The 18,104-nt window shown below is 41.8% G+C and overlaps 1 protein-coding gene across 2 annotated transcripts in view; it reads left to right on the top strand.

The window, feature by feature from the left end:
• The first annotated feature begins 202 nt into the window (after positions 1 to 202).
• Positions 203 to 18,104, top strand: part of UCK2 (uridine-cytidine kinase 2) — a 77,685-nt gene continuing 59,783 nt past the window's right edge. Inside the window, exon 1 of one of the 2 annotated variants that reach the window (XM_014841149.3) lies at positions 203 to 655. In XM_014841149.3, coding sequence (XP_014696635.1) covers positions 557 to 655 — 99 coding nt within the window. In that variant the 5' untranslated portion in view covers positions 203 to 556. Of the gene's footprint in view, positions 656 to 691; positions 806 to 18,104 lie in introns of those variants that run through there. The other variant, XM_044758800.2, reaches the window with a different exon arrangement.

The following is an 18,104-nucleotide window of genomic DNA, read 5'->3' as shown; positions in this document are numbered from 1 at the left end:
TCTGCTTCTCGGACCTGGGGCATCCCCTCTATTATTCCATCTGCCCTTCTAGCTTCTTATTCCTTTTGAAGTAGGTGGTCGCATACCACATTCAAAGGCAGAACGCTCGTTTCTTTTCCCTCGTCCGCCGAAGGTCGTCGGGAAAAGGGTTAACCGGGTGGGTAGGGAGGAGGGTCGGGCGCACACCTTTCCCAGAGACCTCGGGCGGCGGCGGGGCCCGGGAGGGGCGGAGGCTGGGGCCAGACGCCTCGCCGCCTCCGCCTCGGCGAATAGCAGCGCGGTGCCCGCCCGGATTGGAGCAGCAGCATCACGCTGACCTCTGCCTGGGATGTAAACCGGGCCAGCCGCTGCGGGCAGAGGAAGGCTCTCGTCGGCTCCGGGAAACCCAGCCCCACCACCGGGATCCGAGCGGCTCGCAGCGAGCGGCGGCAGCCTCGAGCCGGGCAGCGCCCAGCGGCGGCTGCGGGAAGCGGAGGGAGCCCGGCGCGGGCGCGGGCGCGGGCGGGAAAGCGTGCGTCTGTTCGCACAGACAGCGGGAGGAGGGGCGGCGCGAGCCATGGCTGGGGACAGCGAGCAGACCCTGCAGAACCACCAGCAGCCCAACGGCGGCGAGCCCTTCCTGATCGGCGTCAGTGGGGGCACGGCCAGCGGCAAGGTACGGCGGGGCCGCGCTCCCCTCCCCTCCCCGGCCCGGGCCTGGCGGCGGCGCATGTGGCCGGCGGCCGCGGGCCGTGTCAGTTGCTGCAGCCACCGCGTGGCCCGCGCGCCTCGGCTCCTGGCCGCGCTCCAGCGCCGAGTCTTCCCGGTGCGGACTCTGGGCTCCGCGGCGGGGGATGGACGGGAGGGCAGGGACCCGGGCCATTGAGGTTCCAGGGGTACGCCGGCCACGGATCACAGGGCTGGCGCGCTCCCCCTCGCTTTTCTCCCCCGCGGCGGTAACTCGTGGCGGGGGTCCTGTGGGGGAGGGGCAGAGAAAGCGGATGCTTATTGTTTTGTAAGTGCGATGTTGGGGGAGAGGGCTTTAAGCGGGGTCCCCAATGAGCCCCCGAGGCACCCCCTTCCCCCAGCCTTGCCTGGGTGAGCCTGCCCGGCCGCGCAGCTCCGGCGCCGAGGGCGGAGCGAGCCGGAAAGCCCGGAGGGCTGCGAGAACGCGCGAGGCGGCGTCCCGGGGAAGGGGAGCCCGACTTGAGCTGGAGCTGGGGATTGCAGGGGTTTCCGGGTAAAATCCTGAGACCCAAATAGGTGCGGTGACATCAATGACATAAGAGTAGTCGGGGCTTCTCTGTTTTATGGTGATAAGAGGAAGCGTGGTCGGCTTCAATGAGAAAGTTGTACTGGCTCTGTGCTCTCCGATGTCTGGGGCGTACCCGTCTTGCATCCGCGGAAAGGGGTCACCCTCTGGGGGAATGACTCCCCTCGGAGCAAGACAAGGAGAGACTAGAGAAATGCTCTCCTAGCTTTACCCTGGGCTTTTAATGCAAGTGGAGAAGGCTGGAGTCCTCCCAGATGTTTCTTTGCTCCCCTAACTGCCTTTAAGATGTGGCTATTTGTTTCCCCTACCGTTCTAACAACCTCCAACTTCATTTAGGGCACGGGCTCCTCAAGGGGCTCCTGCGAGAGATGGGTGCTGCGCGCTGGGGTCGGCGAGGCGGGGTGATGCCTCCCAGGACTGGGGAGAGCGGAGCTGGAAGGCTGGTTGGCGCCATGAGAAGCGAGCCACGAGGTTTTCGTTCCGGAGCCGGCTCTGCCGTAGCCCCTCCTCCATTTTGGTTTTACGTTTTCCCCTCCAGTTCTGGACTACTTTGGCGCCTGGGGCCCAGGCACGGCAGCTGGCTCCGTGGAACTTCTTTAAGTTAATCTCGTCCCTGGCTCCTAGGGCTAGGTATCTGCCTAGGTCCCAGAAGTTGATGTTGCATTTCCCCCTAGTTGAATGCATTTTTTCATTTTTCAACTTTTAGCCTGTTCTTTACCACTGCTGTTACTAGTACTTGGAAGCAAAACCAGGATGCTGGCTCGTTCAGGAAGCTTTACCTGTTCTTCTGGAATTATTCTTGACCCCCCACTTTCCATAGCAATTCCTGTTGCAAGGGACCTTTTTTCGTTGTTCCTGGCTGTCTTCCCAGCGCTCCTACCACAATGCCTGGCATATAGTTGGTCCCAAATATTAAACTGAGGTCCAGTCCTCCTAGGGGGACGGAGACTAAAATTGGCAGGTGAGTGTAGCATTTAGAAACAAAATGACTTTGGTAATTCTCTGAGTAATTTAGTCATTACAGAGGTGGAAACTGAGATCCTGAAAGGTGAAATTGCCCTGTTCTTGTTCTTCTTGTGTGTTCCTCAGTCATCACCTGTTCTCGGTTGATAATCTAAGTTGCAAGAGTTACTTCCCTAACCTGTCCAGTGGGAGCTGGTAGTGAGCCATCATGGGAGTAGCTAACTCTGCTGTCCCATTTTTCCTTAAGGAGGAAGACTATAGAAACTCCCAAGAACGAGTCCGTTTGCATGTAGGTTTCAAAGCATGTTATACACTTTGGGCATTGATAAATACTTTGTCACCGTTTAAGACTATTTTATAATTTTTTGTTTTTGTGAAGAAAAGTCCAAAGGAGCATTGGAATTCTAAAATTCTATATTGGGGCAGCCTGGTGGCATAGTGGTTAAGTTTGTGGGCTCTGCTTTGGAGGCCCAGGGTTCACAGGTTTGAATTCCAGGCACAGACCTAGCATCACTCGTCAAGCCACGCTGTGGTGGCATCCCACATAAAATAGACGATTGCTCAGGACCAGTCTTCCTCACCAAAAAAAATAAAAAATAATAAAATAATTCCATATTGTAGTCAGTTTGCTGCAATTATATCTTGATTCTGTTATTACTCCAAGGACAGGAGTTTTTTTTTTTTTTTTTTTTTAAAGGATGGTCAGCATCAACAAACTGGACCTCCTTTGGAAGTCTCAAGCTTGAATCTTGTGGTGTAGGAGGCTCTAGAAGCAAGGTTGGTTCTCTGCCCCCTGTTATTTGTTTGTGTGTCTGTTAAGGGAATTTGGGAGAAGGCAAAGGGCCTAAGAGCATCATCAGAAATGACAATTTTAGAGCTAGAAGGAACCTCAGAGCCTCTGGAGTTCAACTCTTAGTCTCATCGCTTATAGATGAGAGAAATAACGTATTCAGATCATAGATTTGGTGGCAGAGCCAGCGCTAGACCAGCCCTGCTCGGTCCTTGCCATTGCCTTGTTTAGGAATGGACTAAGGCATTTGGGAAGAACATGTTTATACCTTAGGCTTGGAAAGGGGCTGCTTGGGAATAGCTACAGAATGGTGTCAGAGATACTTGACCCGAAAGGAAGCGGAAATGCGGATTGCTTTGTACTGGCGGACCCGCAGTAGAGATCTTGATAGTTTTCTCCCCTCTCCCATCCCTCCTTTATAAGAAAAAAACAACTCCTTCTTCAGCTTCTCTTGAGGGCTCTAATTTGTCTTAATGTTGTCGCTGCCCTGAGTACAAGTATTTTATCTCAGACTAAATTATTTCGGTTGTAGAAGGCAAAAAGAGTGATTGCAGCTCCATATATCACATTTGTTAGTTTCTTTTATAAAAGAAGATGAATTAGAGAACTTTACAGTCAGCTTTGCTAGGCTGACCTGGCAGATCATTGTTAAAAGCTCATCTTAAAACTTTGTAGTGGGTCGAGAAAGTTAGTCTGATCTATGTTAAAAACCAGATTCTTGTATTTCCTCCTAAAGGACAAGTCTAGAGAGAGCAAGAAGTTAACCCTGGAAGGGGAAAAAAAAACCAGTTTAAATTTCTTTGCTTGCATATATATCCATAACTTTATTTTTTTTTATAGATTTTATTTTTTCCTTTTTCTCCCCAAAGCCCCCCGGTACATAGTTGTATATTCTTCGTTGTGGATCCTTCTAGTTGTGGCATGTGGGACGCTGCCTCAGCGTGGTTTGATGAGCAGTGCCATGCCGGCACCCAGGATTCGAACCAACGAAACACTGGGCCGCCTGCAGCGGAGCGCGCGAACTTAACCACTCGGCCACGGGGCCGGCCCCTATATCCATAACTTTAGATGCCATTCTCTCACTTCATTTTTGCTGTTATTGCCCTTGTGACTTCTTTGGCCAATTTAAAATAGCTTCTCAGAGTGGTCTTCTTTAGCTAGAGCTCTGCTTGTGTCATTCTCCTTCTTGGATGACTCCCCTTTGCCCAGACTACAGGTCATATATTTCAGCACAGCGCATATCCCCTTAGCCCCCAGATGTGGTCCCAGACTGTTTATTTCCCCCCTTTTGTTTATCCCCCTCCCCTACACCCAAATGCACACCAACACATCTATGGAGCTGCTTTCACTGAAACCTTCTTTGTGGTTTTCTCTTTGGAATGGCCTCTATCTAATCCTTTTAAGGCTTCAGTTCTGCTAATACTTCCTCCAGGGAACTTTGTTATCTATTTCCCTAATCAGAGTCATTTTTTGTCTCTAATGTTCCCAGAGTTTTCCACATTTTGCCTTGTACTGTGGTTAATTGTGGACTGCCTCCGCCACTGTAATAAAAGTTCTATAAGAGTGGCTCATTTATTTGTGCCTTAATGCCCGTTACAATGTTTGATAAAGTGTTGGTGTTTATTGTACTGAGCTAGGCAGACCGTAATTTATAACTACCCTTTTATTTTTTAATTCTAAGACTATTTGAATTAGGATTTGAAGCCACAGTTGAAACCATATTTAACTGTGTTACTCATGTTGCAATGACCAAGAAATAAAAAGCCCCTCCAACCGTAATACATGGATATTGCTTATTCAGAGCCTAGTATTTATTACTAAATAGATATTTGTTGAGTGGATGTCATTGTGCGGAACAGTGGATTAAATGCTTGGGGTGGGGGGGAAGTCAGGATATAAGGAAACAGGAGAGAAAGTCTCTGTCAGTATTTTATAGTTCTAAGCTGCTTAAACCACTTTTATCCTCAAGTCAGTTTATCATGAAAGCATTTGCTTTTCTCTTCCCTTTGAAGTCAGACAGATGTGATCCCCTTGGTGGGTGACAGTGGAAGATGAGGTCAGGAGAACTTTTGACTTGCCTGAGATTGCACTGCTAGTAAGTGATAGAACTTGGATTTTCCCTTTTCTAAATCTATACCTGTTTTGAACTCTCTCCACAAGGAGTGAGCAGTCCTTATAGGTATTTTTAGGGAGGTTGGTCTGACTGTATGAGTAATATGGACCAAGAGAGGAAATTGCAATCCCCTCAGAGATGTGAGCTGTCATCTCAGCTCAGCTTGACCGTGAGTCAGCATCTGCTTTGGGAGTGTTCTGGAATGTGCTCTGGACTTACGTCTCCTTGGCTCCCATTGCCCTGTTCCAGGAGCCTCAGCAGCCATCCCCATCTGGCCAGCCTACTCATTCCATGGCCTCCTTCTATCAGGTGCTCCCAGAGCTGTGGAACTGGTTTGGTCCTTCTGTTCTTTTTCTCAGAGCTGGTGTTGTGTGCTTTCTGCCACCCCAAATTGCTGTCATGGCCATCAAGGCCTGGCCCGATCTGGCCCTGCTAACCTCCTGCCACTTTCCCCCTTGCTCTCTCTATTCTAGCCACACCCGATGCTTGGCACCCCATGCTGTCCCCCTGCCCAAGGAGCTTCCCACTTGCTCTTTGCTCTGCCTGAAACTCTCGTGTTCATTGTGCCAGTGCCTAGCGCAGTGGAATGAAGAAGAAACAGCAGGTCTTACAGCCTCAGTAGTTCCTCTCCTGCTGTTGCCTTTCCTCAGCTGTGCCTGTGGTTAGCTGCTTCCTCCTTTACTCCTTGTTTGTCTTGGAAGTGTGGTTTCTGATGCTCACTCTGTGGTCACCTAACCCCTGCTCACTACATGGCGTTTGCTTAGGTCTTCTGCCTGATGTCATCACTTCTTTGTTGAGTCTTGTTTTTATGAGGTTCTGTGATAGACACAGATTGCATTTGGGAATTTCACTGCTGAAGACTCTACCTTTTTTGCTAGTGGGCTTGAGATGGTGCTGTTGGAACTGCTCTAGATTTCTAAGGTCTTTTAGATGTGTGACTCAATTTTTTACAGCAATAAAAATGGTTGAAGGGTATACTTGGTGTGAGAGTGTGTATGCATGTGCTATCTTGTCCAGTAGACCATTTTTATCACTGTCAACTTATCATTAACGCATTTGATCATCTCTTATCATAATGTAGCATGTATATATATGAATTATGTAAGTATAATCTATATATAAATATAAAACAAAAATAGAAATTATGAAAGGATGAGAAAAATGAAATAAACACTTAAAATTGTGAGTTTTTTAAACAGCATAAAACCTTTTGGTTTTTACTAAAGTATTTTTTGTTTGTGACTAAAGAATGTTTTATTTTTCAAAATCTTGTTTCATACATGATGATTCATGGATCTTGGAAAATCTTGGTAATATTAGTCTTGGTGATAATACAAGGCTGAATTTTTGGTTCTAAGTTTAGTCTTTTAAATCTTGATTTAATGACTGTTTGAAAAAGTTATCCCCTAAAAAGATCCAAGTACAAGAAACTCATCATTTGCTGTGTTTACTGAATCACAATACACCCATCCCCCAATTATGCAGTGGCTTTTGTTAAAAACCAGCTAGAAAATTTTCATCTTCCCTGTTGTTTATCAGTTGTTTTTGCAAACCGGGGTACTCCATTTAAAGTTTTTCAACTAGTGGATTCAAAACCCACTGAAAATCCTCATTTGGAGTATTTTGCAAGTTTGTTTCCATTTATGAGTTTTATAGGTGTACACATAGTTTTTAGCAACAAAGTGGCTTAACAGTGGAAACATTTTCAAGTATCTTTTTAACAGGTAATTTGATCATTTGATTTTCATAAATGTATTAATTTTCTTTCAATCCTACGTAAAACAGCAAGGCAAAACTTTATTTTTGAAAGTGAAATATTTCCAAATGAAGAAGTAGCTGCCAAATTTACGTGAAAATAAAGGCAAAAAATAGGATTTCCTAAAAGACAAAATAAAAGATGTAACAGTTGTAAGGTGTTGACAGAAAAAGTCCTAATCAGCATTCAGTTCACATGCCCGCAAGAGTTAATCTACCTTGAGAGTTCGTGCAGAGAAAGCCAAAGTATTTACAACTGTAAAAGTACCAACAGTAGACTATTTAACACAATAGCCTGAAAAATATAAAGAATCATATAAAGCATTGTGCTTCCAGGCCTCTCATCAGTCGTAATTTGTTGGATATGGGGGCATTGGTTATAAAACAAATTTGGTATGCTTTGAGAATTTTGAATGACGATGGAAGAGGGTAATATTTCTAAAAATATCAGTTTGTTTTTCCCCGTGGCTATTGGAAATGATCTTTCTGTTGCATGGGTTTCTTTTAAAAAGAACATGGTTCTTTAAAGAACATGGTTTAAAAAACATGGTTAAAAAGAACCATGGTGTACATGGTTACTCTGAAACTGTAGGAAAAGTGTCAGAGTATCTTTGAACCTCCCACACTTTCTATAGTAACCTGCAATACCCTACCTAGTAATCTCGAGTACCTTATGAGACATGTGCCCAGCAGTGCCTTTCCTTCCTGTCCCGTGGGGTCCCGCACTTCACTTTGATAGAACATTCATTTTCACAATAATAGTGACAGAAGGTTCTGCCACATGCCGTTTGTGTGACTTGCGGCATGTTATTGTGAGGATTTTGTAAGAATTTTGCCTGGTGCATACATGGTAGAAGCCTAAGAATTTTGTGTGTAGGTAAAGTAGAGTTGTCCTTTATTGTTTTAATCATTCCATAAGTATGCTATCTAGTCTGACATTTTGGCCTTTTATTTTTTCTTGGCTCAAGAGCCATTTTAGCTTATCTCAGCAAACACCCTCTGTTTTCTGTCCTCTAGGAAGTTCCAGTTGCAGACATCTCTAGGACTGCTTCCTCCAGAGAGTGGAGGGTGAGCAGTCTGTCCTGTGCAGGTTGGTAGTCTCTCTCAGGCTATGTAGAGAGAGCTTGTGGTAGAATGGGGTGCTAAGAGCGCTGACCTGTGATTTTGGACAGTGGTCTTCAAACATGTTTGCATCCATAAGTGCTAAGAGAATTTTGGAAAATTCTTTATCCTATCACGTAGCTTTGACGCTAGCTTTTTTCACCATATGAGTAAAGAGTTGTAAAGGATGTTAATTTCTGACATATTGTAAATATTAACATTTTAAAATAATTGGTTCAATTCTTTTAAATGTATTTGGTGGGCTCTAAATACTGTAATAATTTGCCCTATTGTCATTTGTTTAAAAATACATGAAGAAGCTCTTATTTGCGTCAGAAATGTTCATTTTTCCTTTTTTCTCCTTGAAATCATATTTCAGTTCCACTTTCCCCAAAAAATGTTAACTTAATTTCAATTATTTTTGTGCTCGAAAATTTTTTCTTGATTGGTCTTTCATCCTTCTGTAACAAAAATCTGTAGGTACATTGGAATGATTTTATTTCCTGTTCTCATAAGTCTCTTCAGTGTTAATTTCTTTTGGATTGCATTGCTACAGTTATTAGCATAAGTTAATCAAAGCAAGTAGATATACATTTTGATAAGTAATTAAACATAAAAGGTAGAATTTCATTGAAAAGCAACTTGGTGAGATAGATGGAGCTTTCCCACCCAGGTATTTCATGTATTAGTGGATCATTACGTTGCTAGAATAAGATTTTTTCACTTGTGTAGATAGAAACTTTGAGAAATGCTGTTGACATAAGTAGATGGGAATGGAAGGACTTTGTTATATCAAGGTCACTCAGTTTTTACCTTTCCTATTATAGGTCAGAACTGAATGTATTTTTATGAATCAACCAGTTGCCACTTATCCCCTTTAATTTTATTGAAAGCAGAAAACTAGAAGCTTCCAGACTTGTAGAAGGATTTGTTACTCAGTCATTCTCATTCACTTTTTTAAATTATATTTTAAATTTTTATTTATTCATTGTTTATATGGATTTTAACTTGAAATAATATTTTGGATGTATTGGATTAAATATATATATATTTTCCTTTCTTTTAAACTAAAAAAAATGAAAAACAGTTCACCAGTTTCTCTAACCACCCCACCCCCTGCCTCTGGCAACCACTGATCTGTTCTCTATATCTAAGAGCTTGTAATATATATATTTAGATTTCACGTATAAGATATTATAAGATAATGTCTTTCTCCTTCTGACTTGTTTCATTTAACCTAATGTCCTTGAGGTCCATCTTTGTTGCTGCAAATGGCAAAATTTCATTCTTTTTTATGGCTGAATAATATTCCATTGTGTATGTGTGTGTGCCTGTGTGTGTGTACACACCACAGTTTCTTTATCTATTTATCCGTTGATGGGCACTTAGGTTGGTTCCATATCTTGGCTATTGTAAATAATGCTGCAGTGATGGTAGGGGTACGTATATCTTTTTAAGTTAGTGTTTTCATTTTCCTTGGATAAATACCCAGAAGTGGAATTGCTGGATCATGTGACAGTTCTGTTTTTAACTTTTTGAGAAACCTCCATATTGTTTTCCATAGTGGCTACAACAGTTTACATTCCCATTAACAGTGCACAAGGATTCCCTTTTTTCTTACATCCTTGCCAACTCTTGTTATCTCTCGCCTTTGTGATGACCACCGTACTGACAGGTGTGAGGTGATATCTCATTGTGATTTTGATTTGCTTTTCCCTGATGATTAATGATGTAGAACATCTTTTTATGTACCTGTTGACCATCTGTATATCTCTTTGGAAAAATGTCTATTCAGATCTTCTGCCTGTTTTCACATTGGATTGTTTGTTTTCTTGCTATTGAATTATATGGTTCTTTATGTGTTTTGGATATTAGCCCCTTATCAGATATATGATTTGCAAATATTTTCTCCCATTCTCTAGATTACTGTTTTATTTTGGTGGTGTCTCCTTGGCTGTGCAGAAAATTTTTAGTTCAATGTAGCCCCACTTGTTTATTTTTGCTTTTGTCACTTTTTGCTTTTAGTGTCAGATTAAAAAAAATCATTACCAAGACCTATGTCAAGGAGCTTACCACCTGTGTTTTCTTTTAGGAGTTTTATAATTTCAGGTCTTATGTTCAAGTCTATAATTTATTTTGAGTTAATTTTTGTGTATGGTGTAAGATAGTGGTCCAGTTTCATTCTTTTGCCATGTGGCTGTCCAATTTTCCCATTACTATTTATTGAAGAGACTGTCCTTTCTTCGTTGTATATTCTTGGCTTCTTTGTTGTAAATTGACATATATGTGTGGTTTTATTTCTGGGCTCTCTATTCTGTTCCAGTGATCTATGTGTCTGTTTTTATACCAGTACCAAACTGTTTTAATTACTATAGATTTGTAATACAGTTTGAAATTGGGGAGCATGATGCCTCCAGCTTTGCTCTTTTTCAAGGTTACTTTAGTTATTTGGGATCTTTTATCTATACAAATTTTAGGAGTGTTTATTCTCTTTCTGTGAAAAATGCCATTGGAATTTTGATAGGAATTGCATTGAATCTTTGGGTAGTACGGACATTTTAACAATGTTAATTCTTCCAATCCATGAGCATGGAATATCTTTCCATTTATTTGTGTGTTCTTCGATTTCTTTCATCAGCGTCTTGTAGTTTTCAACATGCAATTCTTTCACCTCCTTGGTTAAATTTATTCCTAGGTATTTTGTTCTTCTTGATGCAATTGTAAGTGAGATTTTCTTAATTTCTCTTTCTGGTAATTCATTATTAGTGTATAGAACCACAATAGATTTTTGTGTACTGATTTTGTATCCTGCGACTTGACTGAATTTATTAGTTCTAACAGTTTTTTTGATGGAGTCTTTAGGGTTTTCCATATATAATATCATGCCATCTGCAAATAGTGACAGTTTTCCTTTCCAGTTTGGATGCCTTTTATTTCTTTTTCTTGCCTAATTTTCTGGCGAGGACTTCCAATACTATGCCCAAAAGTGGTGAGAGTGGGCATCCTTGTCTTGTTCCTGATCTTAGAGGAAAGCTTTCACCTTTTCTCTTTGAGTATGTTAGATGTAAGCTTGTCATATATGGCCTTTATTATGTTTAGGTATGTTCCCTCGGTACCTGCTTTGTTGAGAGTTTTGATCATAAGTGGATGTTGAATTTTGTCAGATGCGTTCTCTGCATGTATTGAAATGATCATATGATTTTCATCCTTCATTTTGTTAATGTGGCGTATATCACATTGACTCATTTGCAGATATTGAACCATCCTTGCATCCCTGGAATCACACTTGATCTTGGTGTATGATCCTTTTAATGTATTGTTGAATTCAGTTTGCTAATATTTTGTTGAGGATTTTTGCATCTGTGTTCATCAGGGATATTGGCCTGTGATTTTCTTCTCTTGCGGTGTCCTTGTCTGGTTTTGGTATCAGGGTAAGGCTGGCCTTGTAAAATGAGTTTGGAAGTGTTCCTTCCTCTTTTACTTTTTGGAAGTTTGAGAAGAATTGGTATTAATTCTTTAAATGTTTGGCCCTGTACTTTTGTTTATTGGGAGGCTTTTGATTATTTGATTCAATCTCCTTGCTAGTAATCGGTCTGTTTAGATTTTCTGTTTCTTCTAGATTTGCTGTATGTTTCTAGGAATTTATCCATTTCTTCTAGGTTGTCCAATTTGTTGGTGTATGATTGTTCATCGTAGTCTCTTATGATCCTTTGTATTTCTCTGGTGTCAGCTGTAACATTTCTTTCATTTCTGATTTTATTTATTTGAGTCCTCTCTTTTTTTCTTTATGAGTCTAGCTAAAGGCTTGTCAATTTTATTTGTCTTTTCAAAGAACCAACTCTTAATTTCATTGGTCTTTCCTATTGTCTTTTTAGTCTCTTCTTTCATTTATTTCTGCTCTAGCCTTTGCTATTTCTTTTCCTCTACTACCTTTGGGTTTCATTTGTTCTTTTTTTTCTAGTAAAGTTAGGTTGTTTATGTGAGACTTTTCATGTTTCTTGAGGTAGGCATTTTTGCTATGAACTTCCCTCCTAGAACTGCTTTTGCTGCATCCCATAAATTTTGATACATTACATTTCCATTTTCAATTGTCTCAAGGTATTTTTTGATTTCTCCTTTGATTTCATCTTTGACCCATTGGTTGTTTAGTAGCATGTTGTTTAATCTCCACCTATTGGTGAATTTTCCAATTTTCTTCATGTAATTAATTTCTAGCTTCATACCCTCATGGTCAGAAAAGATGCTTGATATGATTTCAGTCCTCTTAAATTGATTGAGACTTGTTTTGTGGCCTAACATATGATCTATCTTGGAAAGTGTTCCATGTGCACTTCATAAGAATGTGAATTTTGTTGATTTTGGATGGAATGTTTGGTAAATATTTGTTAAGTCCGACTGGTCTAATGTGTCATCTAAAGCCATTGTTTCTTTATTGATTTTCTGTCTGGATGATCTACCTGTTAATGTAAGTGGGGTATTAAAGCCCCCTACTATTATTGTATTGCTATTTCTCCCTTTAGGCCTGTTAATATTTGTTTTATATATTTAGATGCCCCTCTGTTGGATGCATAAATATTTACAAATTTTATATCTTTTTCTTGGATTGACCCCTTTATCATTGTATAACACCCTTCTTTATCTCTTATTACGGTCTTTGTTTTAAAGTCTATTTTGTCTGATATAAGTATAGTTACTTTGGTTTCCATTTGTGTGGAATATCTTTTTCCATCCCTTCATTTTCAGTCTGTGTGTGTCCTTACATCTAAAGTGAGCTTCTTGTAGGCAGGCGGCAAGGGTCTTTTAAAAAATTTTTATCCATTCAGCCACTCTATATCTTTTTTTTTTTTTTGAGGAAGATTGGCCCTGAACAAACATCTATTGCCAGTCTTCCTCTTTTTGCTTGAGGAAGGTTGTTGCTGAGCTAACATCTTTGCCAGTCGTCCTCTGTTTTGTATGTGGGATGTGCATGGCTTGATGAGTAGTATGTAGGTCTGCACCCAGGATCTGAACCGGCAAACCCTAGGCCACCAATGCAGAGCAGACGAACCTAACCACTACGCCACTGGGCTGGCCACCACTCTGTGTCTTTTGATTGGAGAATTTAGTCCATTTACATGTAAAGTGATTATTGACAGGTATGTGCTTATTGTCTTTTTGTTAATTGTTTTCTTGCTGTTTTTGTAGTTTCCCTCTCTTTGTTTCTTCTCTTGGTCTCCTCTCTTGTGGTTGGATGACTTTCTTTAGTAGTATGCTTGTATTCCTTTCTCTTTATCTTTTGTGTATTTACTATAGGTTTTTGCTTTGTGGTTACCATAAGGCTTACATGTAACAACTTACATCTATAATAGTCTATTTTATGTTGATAACAAGTTAAGTTTAATCCCATTGTAAAGCTCAACATTATTATTTTCCTCCCCATATTTTGTTTTTGATGTCACATTTTACATCTTTTTTATCTTGTGTACCCCTTAACTAATTATTATAATCATAATTATCTTTACTTTTGTCTTTTAACCTTTATACTAGCTTTATAAGTGATTAATTCACTACCTTTACAATATATTTACCTTTACAGTGAAATTTATTCTTTCATATGTGTTCTTGTTACTAATTAATGCCCTTTCTTTTCAGGGCTTTCTTTCTTTTCTTTTCTTTTCATTCACTTTTTAGTGTCAGCACTAGTATTTCACATCATCTGTTTGTATGGCCACTGATTTAGGAAACTTGGATTCCTGCCTATCTTTGCCAGTTACTTACTAAGTATCAGTATTTATCTATAGAAGAGGGTTCCTTCAGCCCTTAACATTCCACAGTTTTGTAATTGGCCTTGAGTGTCCTATAATTGTTTTCTCACTACTGATTGCACATACCAAGTACTTCTCGAATTCAAACCTGCATAAGGTGGTCGGCATTTGTAATCTTTTGGTGATGTCTTGAAGGATTGATATCCCTTGCCACTTGCCAACATTCCCCTCAACTGGATACCAACTGGATTTCTCATAGGTCCTAGGACCCTGTGTCCTACTCTCACAGGTGTTGTTCCTTTTTCCTAGCTTCCTTCCCTCCACCCACCTTCCTTTTCCTTACCTGGATAACCCCTGCTCATCTTTCTGTATGCATTCTGTCATGGCCTCTCCTAGGCAGTCCTCCCTGGAGTGATTGGGTGTCCCTTTGCTGTGTTGCTAAAGCATCTTAACAGACCTCAGTGATAAAATTCCCTCCACCCTGTGTGGTCCTTGCTTGTTTAGCCTATTCTCTTCTCTAGACTGAGTTCTTAGGATCAGGGACTGTGTTTTTCCTCACTGTTGTTGGAGACTCATGCATGGGCTAAAAACAGCCCAGGTAGGTTTTCAATAAATATTTGTTGAATAACTAAATATTAAGGACCTCTTTCTCAAACTCCTTGGCATCTTCACTTGGATATATATCAGGAATCTCAGTATGTCCAATATTTAACTCTTGAGCTTCCCCTCAAACGTACTCAACCTGTGTAACGTTCCTTATCTCAGTTGATGACATCTTCATCCTTCTAGTTGCTCAGGCCTAAAGCCTTAGAGTCATTCTTGACTACTGTCTTTCACTTCTATCCAAGCCATTGAGAAATCTTGATCTTCTTGCCTATATGTCCACAAACTGACCACTTTTCACCTCTACTTCCTCCACCTGGTCCAAGCCACCAGCATCTCTCAGTTGTGTCATTGCTATAGTGTCCTAACACATCTCCCCGTTCTGCCTTTGTCCCTAAATGCTCTATTCTCATCACAGCTAGCAGCCAGAGTGATCCTGTTAACATGAAGATTGGATAATAAGTTCCCTGCTCCACTGACAATCCTGCAATAGCCTCCCATTTCACTCCCAATAAAAGCCACAGTCCTTACAAAGATCCACAAGGTCCTACAGATGGGTCTTGCATTGGCTGTTCATTCTGCGAGGACAGCACTTCCTTCAGAGATCAGTCTGATTAATTCTCTCACCTTCTTGCGGTCACCCTATGTACAATTGCACTCAGTAGGCCCTCAAATATTTGTTGAAGGAGTGGTTGGAGAATGCATTCCTTCTCTCAGTTACCTCTTCTAATGTTAGTTAGCATTTAGACCTGGTTGCTTTGGCTGTTGCTGGGAGATGTGGGTAGTTGTCCCTTTGCTGGGCACACTGCACTTCCTCTTGCGGTCCCTTCACCTGGATAGGACTGCTGACACATTGTCATCCACAGAGCTCAGTGTAGCTGTACATGCTAGATGGCTTAGGCGCCTGTTTAATGGTGCATTTTTTTTTTCAGTTTTTTTTTATTGAGTTATTGATAGGTTACAATCTTGTGAAATTTCAATTGTACATTAATGTTTGTCAGTCATGTTGTAGGTGCACCACTTCACCCTTTGTGCCCACCCCCCACCCACCTTTCCCCTGGTATCCACTAAACTGTTCTTGGTCCATAGTTTTAAATTCCTCATATTAGTGGAGTCATACACAGATTATCTTTCTCTTGCTGGCTTATTTCACTTAACATAATTCTCTCAAGGTCCATCCATGATATTGCAAATGGAATGATTTTGTTCTGTTTTGCAGCTGAGTAGTATTCCATTGTATATATGTACCACATCTTCTTTATCCATTCGTCTGTTGATGGGCACTTAGGTTGCTTCCATGTCTTGGCTATTGTAAACATAATGGTGCATTTTTTTTTTTTAAGATTTTTTATTTTTTTCCTTTTTCTCCCCAAAGCCCCTCGGTACATAGTTGTATATTCTTCATTGTGGGTCCTTCTAGTTGTGGCATGTGGGACGCTGCCCCAGCATGGTTTGATGAGCAGTGCCATGTCCACGCCCAGGATTCGAACCAACGAAACATTGGGCCGCCTGCAGCGGAGCGCATGAACTTAACCACTCGGCCACAGGGCCAGCCCCTAATGGTGCATTTTTAAAGATAGAAAATCGACTGACGAGTAAGCTTAACATCTTGCTATCAAGTTCTTACTAGGGATGTCACCTATTTTGTTTAATTAAATGCTTGTTGATACGAACTGGATCTTTCCTTTAACTCAAGAAATGCTAGAAGAGGAGCTCTTTTAAGCCAAAATGATTATCTTTCCTATCTTAGGGGAAGGTAGATCCATCTAGAGAAAAACTGTCTCTGCTTTGGACAGCTTGCATTAGCCTGAATATAGGCTTTTTGTAGCATGGATTGGAGTTGGGAAAGTGCTGAGCAGAGCTATAAAGTAGGCAAACATGGTAACTTTTTAGCTTCCTCTGAGTTTAGTGTGGCTTGTAGGGAATAGGGTATGTCCTTATTGAATTGGAGAGACACGGTGTGACAAAGACACTTTCCAAAGCTATGTGTAATTTTGTGTTGTCCCACTGGGATTATTTGTGTACTTCCTTTCATCAACACAGATGACATATAATTATACGTATTATAAACTTTAGTTTCTGCTGTAAAACAGCAGTGTCAAGATCTGAGGTGCTGCTGTTTAAAACGTTTTCTTTTTTTAACAAAGTTGCATTTAACAAATGCAAGCACTCTGTAAACTGAAGCAGTTATGGTCTTTACTATTCTAGTACATTTATGATAGGATTGGTAATAAGAAGTAGTTCTGAGCAGGAATAGAACTCAGAACCCAGGGCAAAATACCCAGGGGACCCTGGGTAGCCTGTCCCATCTGTGTGGCTCACAGGTTGGCATCTCTGCCAACAGGTGTGCTGGGATCAGTGGATGTTTATTGAAGCAGCTGTGGTGTGGCTGCCCTTTGTCTCAGTAGAGGGTTTCTGAGGGTGCATTTATTTTTTTAAAGATTGGCACCTGAGCTAACATCTGTTGCCAATCTTCCTTTTTTTTTTTCCTTATTCTCCCCGAAGCCCGCAGTACATAGTTGTATACTCTAGTTGTAGGTCCTTCTGGATGTGCTATGTGGGACGCCACCTCAGCATGGCCTGATGAGCAGTGCCGTGTCTGTGCCCGGGATCCAAACCCGTGAAACCCTGGTCAGCTGAAGCAGAGCGCACGAACTTAACCACTCGGCTGTGGGCTGGCCCCTGAGGGTACGTTTCTATTGTATGGCATATTGGTTATCTGAGGGAGCTTTCTCTGGAATTTCTCTATAAACTGAGCTTGATGAGGAGATTGGCTAAGACTCCTGCTGTTTCGGGTGAGGCGCCTCTTCTGTTGATTTTTCTATTGAAATAAAACACGCTATTTTGATTAGTCAATAGCTTCATTTTTCTCCACCCCCCCTTTGTAGAGGAAGTAAACATTTGAAAGCAGACAGAGGAGAATATGGAGTGACACATAGTATTTGAAGGGGAGAGGCGGTGAATACTCTTCTGGAAGGAGATGCAGGCGGAGCCCTCCTCTGCTTGTCTGACTGGAGGATGCGGAGTGGAGTGTGCACTGGATTGACCATTTGGCTTTTGGAGGACGTGATCAGGAGATGTCAAGCTTGAGGTGGAAAAGCTTGTGTTTTGGACATGTCCTCTGAGAAGAGCTAAGTCCTGCCACGAGACTCCTTTGGCAGGTGTTGGTGGAGTTTAAGGTCTTTTTGGTGTGGAACAGAATGGAAGCTTCAGGATGTCTCTACTTCAAACAAAGATTGAAGTTAGAGCTCCCTGGTTTGTTGGAAAATGCTTTCTTGCTGTAAGTCCAAATGGCTCGATGGGGTGGAAATATCATGGCCTTCGGAGTCAGCCAGGCGGCTCGTGTTAACATCCCAGCTTGACCACTTTTAATCTGTTTCTTCTGAACTCCCTTCTACCTCTGTGAAAAGGAGATAATGTCTAGTAAGTAGAATTATTGTTAGGATTCAATGAGAAAATGTGTGCAAAAGTATATACATAGCCATGTTTCTGCGTGAGCAGACTCGTCTGCCGGCACCAAGGTTGGTGCCTTGGGGCAGGTGTGCTGTCACAGCAGCCACCTTGCTGTCCACTTCTAACCAGCACAGCTGCCCCGGCACGTGAGCCTGACGGGTGTCCAGGTGTGCTGGCATTGATAGCGATGAGGACCTGTTGGGACAGTTTGAGTCTCACTAATATGATGTTATTTATTTCAGGCAGTAACCTTTCTTTTCTGATAAGGCCCATGACTGGCCAGATATTGGCCACTCTCTTCTGTGACTGACCTTTCAGTTTTCTTCTTCT

This window comes from Equus asinus, chromosome 25 (genome assembly GCF_041296235.1).
Source record: "Equus asinus isolate D_3611 breed Donkey chromosome 25, EquAss-T2T_v2, whole genome shotgun sequence".
In the NCBI taxonomy this organism is placed as follows: Eukaryota; Metazoa; Chordata; class Mammalia; order Perissodactyla; family Equidae; genus Equus; species Equus asinus.
The sequence above is the reverse complement of the archived record's forward strand: the minus strand, read 5'-3'. Positions and strand labels throughout refer to the sequence as shown.